Below are 18,819 nucleotides of genomic sequence, written 5' to 3'. Positions count from 1 at the left end.
TTTTGATATAATGTTTAGTGATTCGGCTCAATTTCCTCTGAATAAAGATTTTATACAAAAGGACCACTTCCATATCAGCCTTCCGTCGATAATCCTAGAGATTTCCCTTACTAGTCATCTCAATTTTTAATTGTACTGGTCTTTCTTAGCAATATCTTAGTTTTTACGTCTTTGGATGAGAATTCCAACTCCCAAGGGCATGATTCCCTGTCGTTTTCTTATTTTCTTTTAAGATATTCCAACTTTTCATTCCAATCATTTTTATTACATTCCCATCACTCCTCAAATATGCCTCATCATTTCTCTAATCCCAGTATGTACTAAAGCAGAAAAGGAGGCTACTGCGGTCAAAATTGGGACTACTGCTACCCTGACAACGAAAAGCCTGAGATAGAGAACGATGGCAGGTGAATGTACAACTGCGACAGCAAGAACCAAGAAAAGCAAACAGAAGCATAAAGGAAAAAAAGAACAAAAGAAAAACAGTGTCTTAATTCAAGGATAAGAACTAAGTATGAAAATTACAAGTATATGGGCTGCAAACTATTTGATTTGTTTCTTGTCTGACACAGTACCAGTGCTGCAGAGTGTAAATCCAATAGGTACTTACTTCTAGAAAAGTACTTCATTTATGCATTTTGTGCCTTATTTGAAACTACATATGGGTATAACACATCAATGCAAACAACTTATTTTGTTAAGTAGGTGTACTAACCATATTGGAACATTATGTTATACCACTAAAAAGAATATGAAATTGAGCGTTGGCATCTAAGTTCCCAATGTAATTTGGATAATCAACTCACATGGTGGTGGTTAAAGATGTAATAATTCATAGGCAGATTTATTCAAGTGAGAAAATAATTAGACCGAACCTGAGCAACAGTTGGAGCCACTGGCCTGGGAAAGATCATATTTTGTTTATTCTCCTCATTTTCTTGATGCAGAGAATGAAACTCCTGCTCAGACTTGCTTGTATTTGCCATCCAATCTGCTGAAAGAGTTCGCATATCAGAAAGAATCCTGAAAAGACAAGAAAGTGATAGGTAATAGTACTAAAGAATGAATATGAAAAAGAAATATTGATTTCAACAGCCAGTAAAGTTTGTGAAGCAAACAGAAGATTGTCTGAAGAACATGAATGCTACATGGATGGGGACATGATGTACCATGCAGAAGCTATAGGATTGTCAAGGCAGGTAAGACAAGGACTTGATTGAAAAGATCTTGGATAGCATGCAATAAACTGTCTAAATAGCAAGGTCACCCAAGATCCATTGAAATGCTAGCTATAGGAACAGGTACGCAAATTGGACATGTTCATACCAGTTTACCATTTAGGGAGAACTCAGTGCATTTGAATCATGAGATGCGGAAGACAGGAAGCATAATCAAATATAACTTTTATTACAGAGTGGAACCAAAGAGTAGTTCTAGAGAATTTTTCATTTTTCAGGTCCAGAGTAAGGACACCTTTACTAAATGCTGAAATCGAAAACCAATCAGGCAAACACGATTATCAAATCCTTTCTTGACATTAAAATCCTAATTCAACCATGGAAATCTGAGTCCCCGGAGTAGTTTAAAGGGAAAAAATGATGATCATCTTATGTTTAACTTTCTACCTTGATAGGTCTTTCTTTTTGCGAAAAGTAGTCCGCAACATGCTATCCAGTTTATCCTGTACAAAATCTTGGACCTCCACATGGATGGTTTCCCATAAAGCATCTGCTACTAGTGTATCGCAACGTTGCATCATTGAACCAACACTTTTTATGCAACTGACAAGCTCTAATAAGGCTTTTCTTTCATCTGGTGTATAGTTCCAACGTACCACCTACATTTTTATTGTCAATGGCTATCATCAAATCAAACCATAAAGATATCAACAGAATGAATTCAGTTTAATTAATAATACTAGTAACAGTAATGACTTCAGAATTAACATTCACATTCAATGGATCAACAAAGAAATGAAAAAATTATGGACCAAACTGAAGCACTAGTAACATTTATGGCTAAATATATCATATATTTCCAAAAGGATGGAGTCTTTTAATTGGTAATGGTCTGCAGAACAATATAATATGCATTCAGGAGAAGACCAAATAAATACAAAATCTGGACTGCTCCAACAATGTGTTTGTTTCGGAACTATCCTATGACACATTTAAACCAGTCTGCGTTTATATATATCTCTTGTACTTGAGAACATGTAGCACCAAAAATGAGGAGAAAGGCGGACCTTAATTAGACAAACGTCTCTTTAGCCTTTTGTTTTATAGTGCAATCCATGTTTGGATGCATCAAGTGGATAAAATGTTTGTTTTATGATGTTCCCCTTTCTTAAAACTTTCTATGGCTGTCTTATGATAAGAAATTTAATTCTATGGCTATCTGATGACAGGAAATTTAATTAATTTTAGAATGTTACTTGAGCAAATATAAGAAACAGCCACAACCAAATGATTCTCATGGTAGAGTGACAACGTCACATGACAAAATAAATTGAATTTTAATCTGAAAAGGTTAAGAAAACGAGTGAGCGAACCAACCTTCTCATAATCAAAAAATGTTGTGGAGCTTTCATAAGAATCAAAAGAAGCCGGATCTTTACAAGGGCGGGAAAATTTCCAAGCACATTGTTCCCAAACTCGGCCTGTCCATCTGCTAAGAAGCTGAAAACCTTCAACAACAATATCATACATGTTTCCTTTGACTTCCCTGGACCAATCACTATCTGCACCATCTGTCGATTTTAAGATCACCATCTGCATATATAAAGAGCACAAAGAAATTAAGTTTCAAGTCAATAAAAATAGTTTAACTGGCAGAGCCCAGAAACTTAATTCAGAGGGATTAAGTTTTCATTATATTGCTGGAGAAGCATGAGGGATCTCAACTTTTCTAAGCTTACGAACGCCATTAAATTTTTCCCCCCAAAAAAATGCCGATTACCATCAGTTTTAAGGTTCTTTATGAGATATCATGATATTATTGCAATTTTACAATAAATTTTTGAATATAAAATGTTAAATGAGATATCATGATATTATTGCAATTTTACAATAAATTTTTGAATATAAAATGTTAAATTTGGTGTAAGGTACCCTAAGACATCATAGAAGTGAACATGCAGATAATCTCCAAAGGACAAAAAAGAGATTCATAAAAATAAAAAATAAAAAAGGAGATAGGGCCTGTATGTTACAGTGATTTTATTTAAAAAACTATTTAAAAAGAATAACTAGTAGTATACTGGTGCTGAATCAATAAAAAAGAATTAAAAGAACACAGCACCAAAAACATAAGTACTCATATGGTATCATAATTCATTTTTTTAGTTTAAATTCTTTTTGTTATTCTAATATATAATATAATTTTCATTAGATGTGAGAATCATATTATAAATACATATTTATTTGCAAAAGGAGCTATATTTATTTTTCTGGAGTGGTAGTATAATTTATATCCAATGCATTAACAGCTTGTGCTGATATATTTATTGTGTAATAATCATAAGATTTGGATGGAAGAAGTTTTGAGATATAGGGATATTGGCCATAAGGCAAGGGCAGTCATGAATTTCAATTTGAAAGTTGGGCCAGTAGATAATACATGTACAGATTAAATTCGAAGAACTTTTGTCATGTCCATTGTGGGAACTGCACTTCATTGGCATCTGAACCACTGGGTATTTTCAGATGCATTGCATATTTTACAATGCAGAGCATTATCTTTTTCCCTAAACTTTGAAACCAGTCAAACCGTCCAGACTTCATTTTATCATCAATAACTGTAAGAAAAATTAACTACCAAGATGCTGGCATCGGTCATAAATGTCATAGGTCCAACCCATAAGAGATTTTTTTTTTCTCATCATGATCAAACATCTTACAATTTTCCAATGTAGAAGAAGGTTAAATAGCACTAATCTGGTTCTCGTATTAGCATAGTAGCAGAAAAAAAAGAACAAATAGGTACTAATTGCTGTAATAATTTGATACACAAATCCTTGTGGAGGTAAAATAATATACTACCTGATTCTTCGATGAAGCAAAGCGGATAGAGAAATCATCATGCTCTGCACGAATAGCTCCAATATGGTTTACAATCAAATATTGCCTCTGATAAGTGTAAAGGTCAAGAAATTGCAAGTGAATAAAATAATAATAAGCATAAAACTATATTTGTTTGCATTATGAAGGTGTAATTGCAAGTGAATAAAATCTTAAGCAGAAAACTATATTTGTTTGCATTATGAAGGTGTAATGCATGAGCAGAAGCATGGCAAAGAATTTAATCTGCAACCATGACAAAACAAACTCCAATTGACAAATGAATTTTATCATACTGACTAGGTATAAGTTTGAAATAATAGGTTCCAACAAAGAGGTTAATCCATCATTCACTAAGATTACGCTCTATAAACTGTACGCCAAGAGGTACAAATATACATAGATATACTTACACATCCATATATGTGTACCATCATACTGATAGAAAATTAGTAAAGTAAGAACTCACAGGCATATGCAATCTAGTCTGCTAAACAAGTAGCAAGGTTAAGGAGTGTGGAAAAATTTGGTTTTCTAAATAAGGGAAACCGTGTGTGTATAGCTGTAATTAGCTAGAAGATTTTTTGTAATGATTCAGTAATTGTAATCCCTGATTCTAGGGAGTTAATTATGGGTCAATATTTCTAGGATTAGTCAGTTTCCTAGTTTAGAGTTTCCTAATTTAGATTCTCTGAAGTGTATATATCAGTGTAATTTCATTTTATTTTAATATAATAGAATTCAGCCCAATTTTTGTCATGGTATCAGAGCTTTCGGGTCAATTCTGGGAATTGTATTTCTTGTCTTGCGAATTCTGATATCGCTAGACGGCTTATTATCAATCCCCAATCAAACACTATCACCCCTCAAGTCCGTAACTTTTTTTTTTCACCAAAAGATCATGTCTGGAACATCCGAACCTAGCAACACTGTGGCTACCTCGGAGGTCTCTTTGATTGAAGGCAACAACTCGACTTCAACAGGGGAACTGCAGAACATCCAGGCAGCGTACAGGTTAAATGGGAAGAATTATCTGAAGTGGTCTCAACTGGTTCGCACGTTCTTTAAGGAAAGAGGCAAACTGAGTCACTTACTCAGTACTGGGCCTGAAAAAGGGGATCCTAAATTTGATGCTTGGGATGAAAAAGACTCTATGGTGATGTCTTGGTTATGGAACTCTATGCTTCCAGAAATCAGTGATACATGTATGTTTCTTAACACAACCAAAGAAATATGGGAAGCTGTGAAGCAGACTTATTCTAAAGTCCGAGTTGCTGCACAAATCTATGAAATCAAAACCAAGATTTCATCTACCAAGCAAGGAAGTCGGTCAATCACAGAGTATTCCAATCTGTTGCAGAGCTTATGGCAAGAGATGGATCATTACCAGTGCATTCAAATGAAGTGCAGTGAAGATGCAGCGCTCATTAAGAGGTTTGTTGAAAAAGACCGAATTTATGATTTCCTTGCGGGACTGAATATTGAATTTGATGCAGTAAGAGTCCAAATACTTGGAAAAAAAGACTTGCCATCACTAAATGAAACAATTGCGATTGTTCGTGCTGAGGAAGGAAGGAGAGGAGTCATGATTGAAAATAATCCAGTGGACAGTTCAGCTTTGGTCACAAAAGTTGTAAATGAGAGGAAAGTTGGCTTGGAGCAACCAACTAATGAAGATAACAAGCAGACAGATTTTACAAGACCAGTCGATAAAGATTCCATGTGGTGCACATACTGCAAAAGGTCCCGTCACACTAGGGAAAAGTGTTGGAAACTCCATAAAAAGCCACAGACAACAAACAAAAATTTTATAGTAAAAGGTGGGCAGCTCAAAAGACAAGGGCAGGCATATATGGCAAGCAGGCAACAAGCTGGAGAAGTTAATTCTCAAGAATCTCCTGTTGAGTTCAATAGAGAAGAAATTGAGAAACTGAAGAATCTGCTGGGATCATTGGAGAAAACATCTTCAACAGGTACTTGCACTTTGGCATTCTCAGGTATATCTTCCACTCTTCATGCTTCTAAAGTCTCGGGTATATCCACCACAAGCTCCTGGGTCATTGACTCAGGAGCTATAGATCACATGACCCACTCCTCACAAAAATTTATCTCATATACACCTTGTCCTAGTAATAGGAAGATAACAATAGCAGATGGTTCTGTGACAACAGTGGCTGGTCAGGGAGACGTTTTTATAAGCAATACCCTCACACTTAGAAATGTCCTCCTTGTACCAAAACTGTTTACTAACCTTTTGTCAATCCAAAAGCTCACTAAAGATTCCAATTGCAATGTGGTGTTTTATCCCTCTCGATGTGTATTTCAGGAACATGGAACGAGGAGGATGATTGGACATGCTAGAGAAAGGGATGGTCTATACTATCTTGAAGAACCTAGTGGTCAAGTTAGTGTTCCAAATTCCTCATCATTTTCTTTTCTTTCAGAGTCCTTTAAATCCAATAAAGACAAGATTTGGCTTCAGCACCTTCGTCTTGGTCACCCGTCATTTAGAGTCCTTAAAATTATGTTTCCTTTATTGTTCAAAGGATTAAATGTTGAAAAGTTTCATTGTGATGTTTGTGAACTTGTAAAACACAAACGTGCTTCTTTTCCAATAAGCAATAAAAGAACATCTATTCCATTTACTCTTATTCATAGTGACATTTGGGGACCGTCAACTGTTTCAAACATTTCTGGGGCTCGATGGTTCGTTTCCTTCATTGATGATTGTACTCGTGTGTCTTGGATTTTTCTTATGAAAAATAAATCTGATGTGAGCTCTGTCTTTCTCATTTTTTACAACATGGTCAAAACACAATTTGGTATTGAAATTAAAAGATTTCGGTCTGACAATGCTAAGGACTATTTTAATCAGTTCCTCACACCATATTTCCAGGAAAGAGGCATAATACATGAATCTTCTTGTGTTAGCACGCCCTAACAAAATGGTGTAGCCGAACGAAAAAATGGTCACATTTTAGCTATCACGAGAGCATTCTTGTTTCAAAAAAATGTTTCTAAACAATATTAGGGGGGAGCTGTTTTAACTGCTGTCCATATGATAAATAGATTGCCTACAAAGGTTCTTGATTTTCAAAGTCCTATGCAAATTCTAACGAAATTCTTTCCTAGTTTCAATGCTTCAAGTAATCTTGTCCCCAAAATATTCGGTTGTGTTGCTTTTGTCCATGTGCATTCCCAAAACAGGGGAAAACTTGATCCACGAGCTATAAAATGTGTCTTTCTTGGCTATTCTTCCACTCAGAAGGGGTACAAATGCTATCATCCTCCCACAAGAAAATTCTACGTGTCAGTTGATGTCACTTTTGCAGAAGAAGATAATTACTTTACTCGTTCTTATCTCCAGGGGGAGATCTCCTTCATGGAAGATAAGGACAAAGATTTTTTTCTCCTTGACTTTCCATTGTCTTCTCCTGTTCCTATCCCTGTTGTCCATCCAAATACTCAGTCCATTCCTATTAACCAGACTGAGCCAGTCCAGCTTGAGCCAATCTGTCAGTCGGAATAAATACAACCTGAGTCAGAGATTCAGCCAAAATCCATACAACCCAATACCGAGCCTCATACACCCAAGTCACAAGAGGTGATTCAAGACACTACTCGTCCACTGTTGGTTTTTTCAAGGAGGAGGGCACCTGTGCAGGTTCAATCACCCAAATCAACTCCTGTTCTTGGACTTAGCGAGGTAATTGCTGAACCTATTTCTAATAAAGATGGTACCACTGAAAATCTTGATCAAAGTGACTACGATATTCCCACTGCTATTAGAAAAGGAACTAGAGCATGCACAAAACACCCTCTATACCTATTCATGTCATACAAGAATCTGTCCCATAAATAATCACAAAGCCTTTCTCACTAGCCTAAACACAATCTCCATTCCCAAAACTATATCTGAGGCATTAGGTGATGAGAATTGGAAGAATGCCATGAAGGTCGAAATGGAAGCACTTGAGAAGAACAAGACATGGGACTTGGTGAAATTACCAAGAGGGAAGAAGCCGGTGGGATGTAGATGGGTATTCACAGTGAAATACAAGTCAGATGGTTCATTGGAGAAGTACAAAGCAAGACTAGTTGCTAAAGGCTACACTCAAACGTATGGAATAGATTACCTTGAGACATTTGCTCCTGTTGCAAAGATGAACACAGTGAGAGTGTTGTTGTCATTGGCTGCCAATCGGGGCTGGAAATTACAACAATTTGACGTCAAGAATGCCTTTTTACATGGTGATCTTGAGGAGGAGGTCTATATGGATGTTCCACCAGGGTTCAGTCCAAATACAGGACATGTAGTATGCAAGCTAAAGAAGGCATTATATGGACTAAAACAGTCTCCAAGAGCTTGGTTTGGAAGGTTTGCCAAGGTAATGCTCAATTTAGGATATAAACAAAGCCAAGGCGATCACACGTTGTTTGTAAAGCACTCAGCTTCAAGGGGAGTGACTGCACTATTAGTCTACGTAGACGACATTATAGTGACAGGTCATAATTTAGAAGGAATGGAGAGTTTAAAGAAGTGCTTAGTAAAAGAATTCGAAATTAAAGAGCTTGGTAAGTTAAAGTATTTTCTCGGCATTGAGGTAGCACATTCTCAGGAAGGGATCTTCATATGTCAGCAAAAATACATAACAGACTTGTTGATGGAGACGGGCAAGTTAGGATGCAAACCAGCAGAGACGCCTATAGAGTTCAACCACAGGCTTGGAGATGCCCTGGAAGATGCGGCAATAGACAAAGGCTCCTATCAAAGACTTGTGGGAAAGCTTATCTACTTGTCACACACTAGACCAGACATAGCCTATGCGGTTAGTGTTGTCAGTCAGTTCATGCACAATCCTAAAGAATCACATCTTAGGGCTGTGTATCAAATTCTGCAATACTTGAAAGGCACGCCAGGCAGAGGAATTTTGTTTAAGAAAGGGGAGAAGCTAACTCTTGAAGCCTACACTGATGCAGACTATGCAGGGTCTGTAGTCGATAGAAGATCAACCTCGGGTTATTGCACTTTCCTAGGAGGCAACCTTGTAACTTGGAGGAGTAAAAAACAGAATGTTGTGGCAAGATCCAGTGCAGAAGCAGAGTTTAGAGCAATGGCACTTGGGATTTGCGAGTTATTATGGCTGAAAATTGTCTTGGAAGATTTGAGAGTCAAGTGGGAAGGTCCAATGAAGCTTTATTGTGACAATAAGTCAGCTATTAATATTGCACATAATCAGAGTCAAGTGGGAAGGTCCAATGAAGCTTTATTGTGACAATAAGTCAGCTATTAATATTGCACATAATCTAGTTCAACATGACCGTACGAAACACATTGAAGTTGACATGCATTTTATAAAGGAGAAGCTTGACAGTGCCCTGATTTGCACTCCATTTGTATCCACTGGTGATCAATTAGCGGATATACTTACCAAGGGGTTGTCTGGGAAGTTTTTTCAGAGACTAGTAAGCAAGCTTGGAATGGATGATATCCATTCACCAGCTTGAGGGGGAGTGTGGAAAAATCTGGTTTTCTAAATAAGGGAAACCGTGTGTGTATAGCTGTAATTAGCTAGGAGATTTTTTGTAATGATTCAGTAATTGTAATCCCTGATTCTAGGGAGTTAATTATGGGTCAATATTTCTAGGATTAGTCAGTTTCCTAGTTTAGAGTTTCCTAATTTAGATTCTCTGAAGTGTATATATCAGTGTAATTTCATTTTATTTTAATATAATAGAATTCAGCCCAATTTTTGTCTGAAGTGTATATATCAGTGTAATTTCATTTTATTTTAATATAATAGAATTCAGCCCAATTTTTGTCAAGGAGCATTCTTTCTCTCTCAAAGCCAATGTGTCGAAGAAATATTATCATCTCTTGGAACTTTGGCAAGGTTAATGAGTAACAGCAGCTGAAATGCTTGAAACAACTAAATGGGTGTGCAGAAAATAGCTAACAATGAAGCAAAAGCAGCCAGCAGTTCAGCGGCAGGAAGAACAAGAATAATCTATGTGGCAGAGTCAAGCTTACGGTAAAGAACAATATGGCAATGTTTCTATATCTCCACACCTGCAATTCAACAGCCCCTAATGATATCAATGCGATGTCATCATGGGGAGAAGTAAAGCTGGTCATGGAACGATACTATAAAAACTATTCATCCAGCAATTGGGCTATCACTATCTACTGAAGTTTGCAGAAGACAAACTCAAAGGACCGAGATGAAGGGTAAAAACTTGAGTTCTCCAAATTCAGAGGACCAACAAGAAGGGTGAAAACTGAAGTTCTCTCATGGTGCATGTCCATGGTTATGGACGAAAAACCCCAGCAACCCAACATCAACATGAAGGTAGTAACCACTCCAACTGTATCCATGGTAAGGTAGCTACTATCACTCTATACAACATGCAAAACATGCATTTTAGTGAATTCTGATCTGTTCACCATCATTTACCTATCAAGAGAAAATTCTGATCCTGAAAGCATGTCTGAAGTACTCAGGAAACACAGTCAATTTCCTAAGCATCTTTTTTTTTACCTCAGAACTTATCCCAGATTCGATACTTTTCCCATAGAGAGAGCTCTGCTTTTTTAGTCAGAATTAACTCCTTTTAACATATAAAATTATTGACTGCCATATGATAGAGGAATATAAGTTGCACCCCAAGTCTTTGACTCTACGATAATTAAATAAAAATACAACTTAAAATCACAATGAGAAGGATATTCTTGCATTTCCCGTGGAGGAATTTCATGCGGTGCAGGAAGAGTAAGAAGACGAGTTTGACTGGAAAAACTTGGAAAGTACATTGACAGTTCTTTGAGAATCGCAGCAGGAGAAAGATGAAGATCTGGAAATGCAGGAATCACAGGATCATTCTGCAAAAGGTTCCAGTTAATAGTTCAAACTTAGATTATGTTATAACATAATGATAGAACAACTATATCACAGCCACAGTGTATCAGTATATGCACCATGTTAGGAAAAGGAAATCATACCTTGAAGATGTTAATAAGGCGGTTTATCTTAATCCTTCTATAGAGTGATTCTGCATCTTTCTCAGATGAGGTTGCCAAGACGACAAGTACTGGCAAAACCCGAAGTAGGGCATGGCGCTCTTGAAACAAAAGTGCAAAGTCTAATTCTAAAGACTCAACACAGAACACTATAAGCACTTGCAGAATATCTTCTACACTAATTCTAGTCAAGGAAACTTTTTTTTTCATAAGATGTCTAATATTTGATGCATACATACAATACTTTGTAGTCAAATTTTCTCTGTAACATTTTCTGGCAACTGAGGAAAAAATATTAATGTATAACTAATATGATAAAAAACAAGAATATTAATGTATAACGAATATTTCTGGCATGTTGAATTTTAAAAGTAATTCAAAGTTTCACCAACTTATGAGAAACAAGCATTTATTTTATATTCTCATGTGAACTCTTCATGGGATCATTAATTAGCAAATGAGTAAATGGGCAAAATTAGCAGGGATGCATTAATGATTTCTTTATAGGAATAATTAGAAATAGAAAAAAAAAGAAACATGCAATCAAATGGTATTTGACTGTGACAGTTATTCAAGTTGTAGGATACGTGTTGGCACGAAACATCTCAGCTTGCAGATTCAATAGAATAGCCCACCTTGTGCTTAAGAATATCTGCAAAATGACAGCTTTAATGAGTGAACATAACAATTCACTCATAACAATTAAAGTGACACTTAAAGAAACGTTGTCAACAAAGCACCATGCAATATAGATTAGTGAGGTAGTGATGACAAAGACGTGCATAGCATTGACCTACTCAAGACCTCTGATAATTTAGAACCTCTGAGTCCTCTGAGAATTTAGAAACTCGGAGAGATTGAAAACAAGCTAACCTGAAGGTCATCTAACTCTTCTCTCATTGAATCTGTGTCCTGCCACTGAATGCTTACTTGGGTAAAAGTTCTGGAAAATAGGACACCAAACAAAGGTTGGTTAATTGCTTAGAGTCTGAAATATCAGGTAAAACCATTGCCACAAAAGCTTCTGTTAATTAGCTAATTAACAATAAGGAATTATCCTGTAACTGGAGAACACTTATAGTCCATTGTATCAGTAAATTGACAAATGGAGAGGTGAAAATTACCGCAGCAGTGTAGGCATAAGAGCAGTCAAAGTGGTATTGAATTTTTATCAAGTATTAATGGAGATAAGACGGTTCTATGAACATTTAAATTAAACAAAATCTATTATCAACATAGACATAAAACATAAATACCATAATAATAGTCAAGTTACATCTGTTATTTTTCCAACAGCAATGTGCAGATATATATATACTCTCTTTAAAAGCACGAGTTTGGGAAAATCTTTCGGTAGACAAAATTACCCTTCCATTAAGTAATAGCAAGTTGATAAATTGATGAATTTTTATTGGATATACATAGTATGAAGATAAGGATATAGTTTAAATTGAAATGTAAACTTTAATGAATTTATTAAATATCAAATTTGCAAATGTATACAACATGAAGGGCGTATATGTAAAAACCAAATAAATTAACGAGATAAATAATGTTTGCCCCAACGGTCGAACCCAGAAATTAAACAGACATACAAATGTACATAGTATGGATGGGATATTTGCAAAATCCATCAAACAAATTAAAGAGACAAAAGTTGTTCTCAAAATTATAAAAAAGGAAAATTAAAACAAACGGCTACGATCTAGGGACACAACGTGACGATCTCTCACCGACTAAAATTCAAGTAGTTCATAGTATTGCATAATTAGTTTTAAAATTTAATTATACTATTATTATTTAAATAGAACTCTATTTACAATGTTATCTTCTCACATGCAACATCGCATACCAATATATATAAGCCAAAAAATTACAACAATTTTCATAGCACTTTCATCTCCTTCTATAGGTGTGTGTCTTTGTTAGTTTCTTCTTATTAGATTAAATTAGATTGTTTAAATATTATGATATGAATTATAAAATAGCAATAATTTTCACAACACTTTCATCTATTTTATTCTTATTAGATTAGATTAGATTATTTTAAAGTAATTAACTATATTATATGTTTGATCTTTTTTTCAGATCAAAAATTATAATAATTTTTCATAGCACTTTCATCTCCTTCAACTGGTATGTGCATTTGTTATTTTCTTCTTATTAGATAATATTAGATTGTTTAAAAATGATGAATTATGTAATTGCAACAATTTTTACATCACTTTCATCTATTTTCTTCTTATTATATTAGATTATTTTAAAGCAATTAATTATATTGTATATTTGATCTTTTTTTCAGATCACAAAGTTTAATTATACTATTATTATTTAAACAATTAATTATATTGTATATTTGATCTTTTTTTCAGATCACAAAGTTTAATTATACTATTATTATTTAAATAGATATTGTTTGTATAAATCAGATCACAAAGTTTAATTATACTATTATTATTTAAATAGATATTGTTTGTATAAAAATCAAAGAGAAACTCACACGTATCTTAGATCTCAATGCCAATTGTAATACTTACATATGGGTGTTGGTTAAAATAAATTTTATGTATAGACTTAACTTATATGATCCTACTTTAACCGGATTAGATAATTTAATTTTTTTACACTTAAACTCTTCCACAAAACCAAAAGAGAGTAGCAATACTATAGCTATATATATCCACAGAACCATAGATATCTTGAAATGAACAAAGAAAATCACACAAACAAAAAACATATTAATTACCTCCAGTTTTCAAAACCACCATTTTTCATCTCCATCTATAATATATCCACATACTCAAATTAAGTTGCTGGAGTTTTTCCCTCACAAACTACACTATTGATCAACCCTCATTTTTTCTTTGTACTTAAATTGTATAACATTCATTGCAATGAAGACTCACTTGGGTCTTCTGTCTGCCTTGAACGCCTAATAAAAAAATAATGTATTAGGTCTTGTAGTTAGTTAATAATGAGATCCTATCATTGTTAGTATTCTTCCACTGCAAAATTAATCTTAAGAGTTGCTTGCATTAGAAACGTTATGTTAGATAGCCCAAATAGTTTATTTTATAGTTTAAGATTGTCAACATATTTTATCTCTGATACATATGAATTATGAGTAATAATATAATTTGATTGATCCAAGTATATTCTAATATATTTCTAAACTATTGTCTTGTCTTTTGTTTTTTATTATATACCAACATGATATCACAATTGATGCAGACGATGAAGGCACTATTGTAAAATTGTCCAGGAAAAAAGATAAATGTGGAGAATGATTGATCTCAACTCAATTTAATATGAATAAAGAACGAATACAGGATAATATTTTTTTGAATATTTTATAGTAAAACTTAAATTTTTTAGTAAAATTAGGAACCTTTAAAATTAATTTTCATGCAAAATTTTTAATACGCTTATCTGAATGATTTGTCATATAAAATTATACTAGAGTCAAGTATGTGCTCTGTGCTGAGCTTATACAAGCCATATTAATATTAAGTATTTAGTTATATTTTTATTAACACATCAACAATATATTATTGCATTTTTTCAAACTTAACACTATATATAATGACTAGGATAAACAAATTGGACATCGATGATTTAATCCGATAAACAAATATAATACATGAAGTTTGATATATACAAATTAAAAAAAATAACATTGTGTATGTAAGTACATAAAAGTATAGTGATCCCAGTTTTTATTTCATAATTTTTTTAAAATGTTTAATAAGATTTATGGCAAAAGTAATAATCCATGTTTATAGAATTTAATTCAAAATGAATCTGACTTATTTTATAATAAGAAAATAAATAATTTTGATATCTAACCATGTGCATTGCACGTGCACAAGAACTAGTAATATAAAGAATGTGACTTCAAACTGCTTATAATGAACTTAGGAAACTTAGGAGAACTCAGCTCTTAAAAAACTCAATCACTATAAGCCCACATCAAGCTACTTATACAGTCAATATGGGACTAAAATTAGCCTTAATTTATCTCCATGCTTCCGCAATCCCAGTAGCTGGACAACTTTACACTGGATTGCAATATCAGCTTCACCACTTTGTTTTTGGACTTATACCAGTCTGGTGCAGACATTGCCATGCTGACATCACCATCCTTGTCACATAATTCAACTTGAGAAGCATGAATGAAATTATTCGTGATACCATTTGTCACAGACATAGGATTCACCCCTAAAGACCTAGTGGTGTGAAACAAATGTACATGCGGGTATGAAGAACGACGACAATAATGCTTTACCAAATCAACGATCGATCTAGGAAGGAAACTTGAGAAGAAAGTGAAGCTCTAGATGGGTTTAACAAAGATTGCAATGTACTAAGTTTACGGCCTTGTAAATTATTCAGAAAATAAATGTAATGATTCGTTCTCGTAATAAAGTTCGACTTGTAATATTTAGATCAACGTGACAAACAGAATCACTCGCTCACTAATCAAGCAGAATACAATACAATCACAATTGATATTAAAATTGATAATAACATGCACACGATAGCAGTTCCTAAAATGCTGGGTTGAAAGAAAACGATACTTTCGTCGGTCTGAACAGGCTCGACGTGAGGAACCTCTGAAGGTGGTGCGACGATGCCAAATATGAGCGAAGGGAGTTCTCCTCCGAGAGCTACATAACTGGGGTGAAGTGGGACGTTTGGGTGGAAGCGCTGGTGCCACGAACTGATTCCCAAACGGTTCTCCACGCTTTCAGCAATCTGAGGAGTCACGCGATCGACGTACTCTGCTGGGGTGTTAAAAGACTGGTAGTCGAACCATTGAGAGAGCTGCAAATCAACCACGCCGGTCTCTAGATCGTACACGAATTGGGCGTCTACGGCTGCAATAACGGCCATGCACCAGTGGGCCATGGAATCAGAACTCGAATCGGCGACGAATGAGGCGAAGATCTGATGTCGACGAGGCGAGCGATGGTGAACTAGATGACGATGTGTGCGACGACGTCGAACTGGACGACGACGCGGTGGTATTAGGACTGCTCGGAAGTGGAGGAGGGCAGGGGAAGGTTGGTGTGGCTGTTCGAAGTTGAGGGAGAGCAGGGAGGAGTCAGTGGCTTTGTGGAGGAGTGAGAAAGGCAGGGGTGGGCGGCGGCTTATGGTGAAGTGGCGGGTGATCGGGGAAGGAGGAGAAAGAGCGGCGGCTAGGGGAAGTGGCGGCTTTTCAAAATATGAAGGAGGGCAGGGGAGGATGTAGTGTCGGCTGCTCGAAGTTGAGGAGAGCAGGGAGGGTTTCGACGATTGTGGAGGAGGAGCACGAGGAGGCAGCGGTTGGCGGTTTTGGAGGTGGAGCAGGGAGCAGAGGTTTTCGGCGATTGTGAACGAGGAGAAGCAATGGGCGTGGCTGGTGAGGTTGCAGGGGCTCGATGGAGAGGAGTAGAAGAAGCAGGGGTGGCGTTTGTGGAGGAGAAGGGAGCAGGGGGTTGGGGAATTGGCGGCTGTGGAGGAGAGGAGAAAACAGGGAGGGGTGTTGGGCGATGGGAGAAGGAGGGTTGCGGACGACTGTGGAGAAGGGAGAGAGTCGGCCTAGGGTTTCACACCCGAGGCTTCACACCAAAAATCAGCTAACACAATATTTTTCTTGATTCAAATCTTCATTGATTAATTCTGATTACAGAAGTGCTTTAAAAAGAAACGAAAAATACAGATTTGGAAATCCCTCAAATCACTCAGATATAACTGATTAACGACCAAATTTAAACCACAATTCAAAATTCAAAATTCAAATCTAAACTGCTAAACTGAATTAACTACTCAATCTGAAAATCAAAGTCAAATAGCCACGTTGTCCACTAGAGGACGTTTCCTACACCGGTAGGTACGTCCGAATCTGCTCGTGATGTCCTCATCACCTAGTGATTAGAGTGGAGAGTCCAAATCGCTATGAACCCAAATTAAACCACTCATATAGTCAATATGGGGCTAAATAAGTCCTGCAGACCATCAATCTTCAACAGTCCTAATGAAAACGGGTGTTGCATTAGCCTAGTCTTGGTATTGCGGTATTCGATCATAGTAGTCTAGCGCAAAGCTAGTCCATGTGAGCATCAAAACTGTCAAAAGCATGGCGGTATGCTGAGGTTAATTTGCCTCACATTGGCTATATGGGGTTGATGCGGGTTTATAGAGATTGGATCCCCTCCCATAACAGCTAGCTTTTAGGATTGAGTTCTCATAGGTTTCTAAAGCAAACAATTGAAAATTCTATAGGAACATTATGCAAGATGAATGCAAAGTAATCAACATGAATAAGATAAACCATCTGCACAAGCAAATATTACATGAGAGTTTAATGTTGGGTCTTTATAAGTGAACGACATCAGGGTGTATTAAACTTTTTTACCAGATTTTAAGTCTGACTTTGAACTTGATCGAGGTAAGCGAGAAACATAAACTTGCAGGATGACTATAGGTGATGTACTTGATAGTTCTTATGCTCTCAACTGTGTACCTCAATTTTAAACAATCCCTATAACAAGGTAGTCAAATGAAGTAGAAGTTTACTCATGCTACAACTATTCCTTGAACCTAGTTGCTATGTAAATATAAATTCATTTTGTAAATGGTGTGACAGGAGATTAACTGGCATACCTTTTATACCATGAAAAATCATTTGGTATGCTAGCTTTCGCATTTTTTAAATGATCAAGCTGCACAAGGACATCAAGCAACTTGATCATAGACCTGATGAACAAGAAAAATGGAATTACAACTCTATTGCAAAAGGATACTTCTAAATTCAACTTATAATAAAAAGGGCGCAATATAAGCATAAGTAGTATTTTTGCGACTCGAACGTGAGCTTCTACATAATACTTTAATTGTGTACTAATACTTTATACCCCAGAAAAATGGATAATATATTCTACAATTCCTAGTGAAAACTGATTCAGTCACGTGCTTCTCAAATATTTGAAATTTCAGGTATCATGGAATGTCTGGTTGTATTTAAAAAAAATGGTGGGACACTTGAAGACAAAACTTTATGGGACCTAAAATCAGTGAATGAAGACATCATCATTTGGCTTGGCAATTTTAGATGAAAGGTACAAAGATGACTCCTCATTATGTTTTATCATAGCATAAGCTAAAAGCCAAATGTACAAAATCAGAAAATTCAAGCTAATTAACATTAGTAATGAAAAGCAAATAAAGCAATAGAGCTGTAAAGAGCCCAAAACATGCAGACCTTAATTAGAATATACTAGATCCTGGATGCAGGTTAACATTCAAATTATTCACACTGCTCAAGGATAATCTAGAACCCTTATAGCACAATTCACAAATTGAAATGATGTAACCGAAGTTGATGATGATAAAATGAGGGACAAACCAAAAATGAGTTATTGTAGGCCCATTTATCAGTCTTTCTGGCCTAGAAAATCTCTGCATGTCAGCTGCCAGCTGCATCGGACAACACAAAGAAGAGTGATTAAGTGAATCTGAAGAGAACTTTGTAAATGCACTAGAACATATAAAGCAATAGACCCAAAGATATCTAATATCTGGAATAGTACTACTATATGGGGGAGAAATAACTAACATTAGTATTAAAGTCAGATTCAAGACTTCAAGAATTTATTTGTGTTTATTTCTAAATAAGTAAATAAATATTGCCGAAAACAAAAGATAGAGAAGCATGGTAAAGACAATTAGGCAAAAATAAATGATTCATAATAGCATACTTAT

The 18,819-nt window shown here is 35.6% G+C and overlaps 1 protein-coding gene across 1 annotated transcript in view; it reads right to left on the bottom strand.

Moving 5' to 3' along the window:
* The window catches only part of LOC109836461 (protein PIR), a 47,374-nt gene that overhangs the window by 13,631 nt on the left and 14,924 nt on the right, over nt 1–18,819 (bottom strand). Inside the window, exons 6-15 of the mRNA XM_020404356.1 lie at nt 18,464–18,534; nt 17,722–17,814; nt 11,950–12,019; nt 11,664–11,728; nt 11,059–11,254; nt 10,787–10,938; nt 4,041–4,134; nt 2,556–2,771; nt 1,626–1,837; nt 876–1,023 (exon numbers count right to left, since the gene is read on the bottom strand). Of these exons, the coding sequence (XP_020259945.1) occupies nt 876–1,023; nt 1,626–1,837; nt 2,556–2,771; nt 4,041–4,134; nt 10,787–10,938; nt 11,059–11,254; nt 11,664–11,728; nt 11,950–12,019; nt 17,722–17,814; nt 18,464–18,534 (1,317 nt within the window). The remainder of the gene's footprint in view (nt 1–875; nt 1,024–1,625; nt 1,838–2,555; nt 2,772–4,040; nt 4,135–10,786; nt 10,939–11,058; nt 11,255–11,663; nt 11,729–11,949; nt 12,020–17,721; nt 17,815–18,463; nt 18,535–18,819) is intronic.

This window comes from Asparagus officinalis, chromosome 4 (genome assembly GCF_001876935.1).
Source record: "Asparagus officinalis chromosome 4, Aspof.V1, whole genome shotgun sequence".
Taxonomy (NCBI): Eukaryota; Viridiplantae; Streptophyta; class Magnoliopsida; order Asparagales; family Asparagaceae; genus Asparagus; species Asparagus officinalis.
The sequence above is the reverse complement of the archived record's forward strand: the minus strand, read 5'-3'. Positions and strand labels throughout refer to the sequence as shown.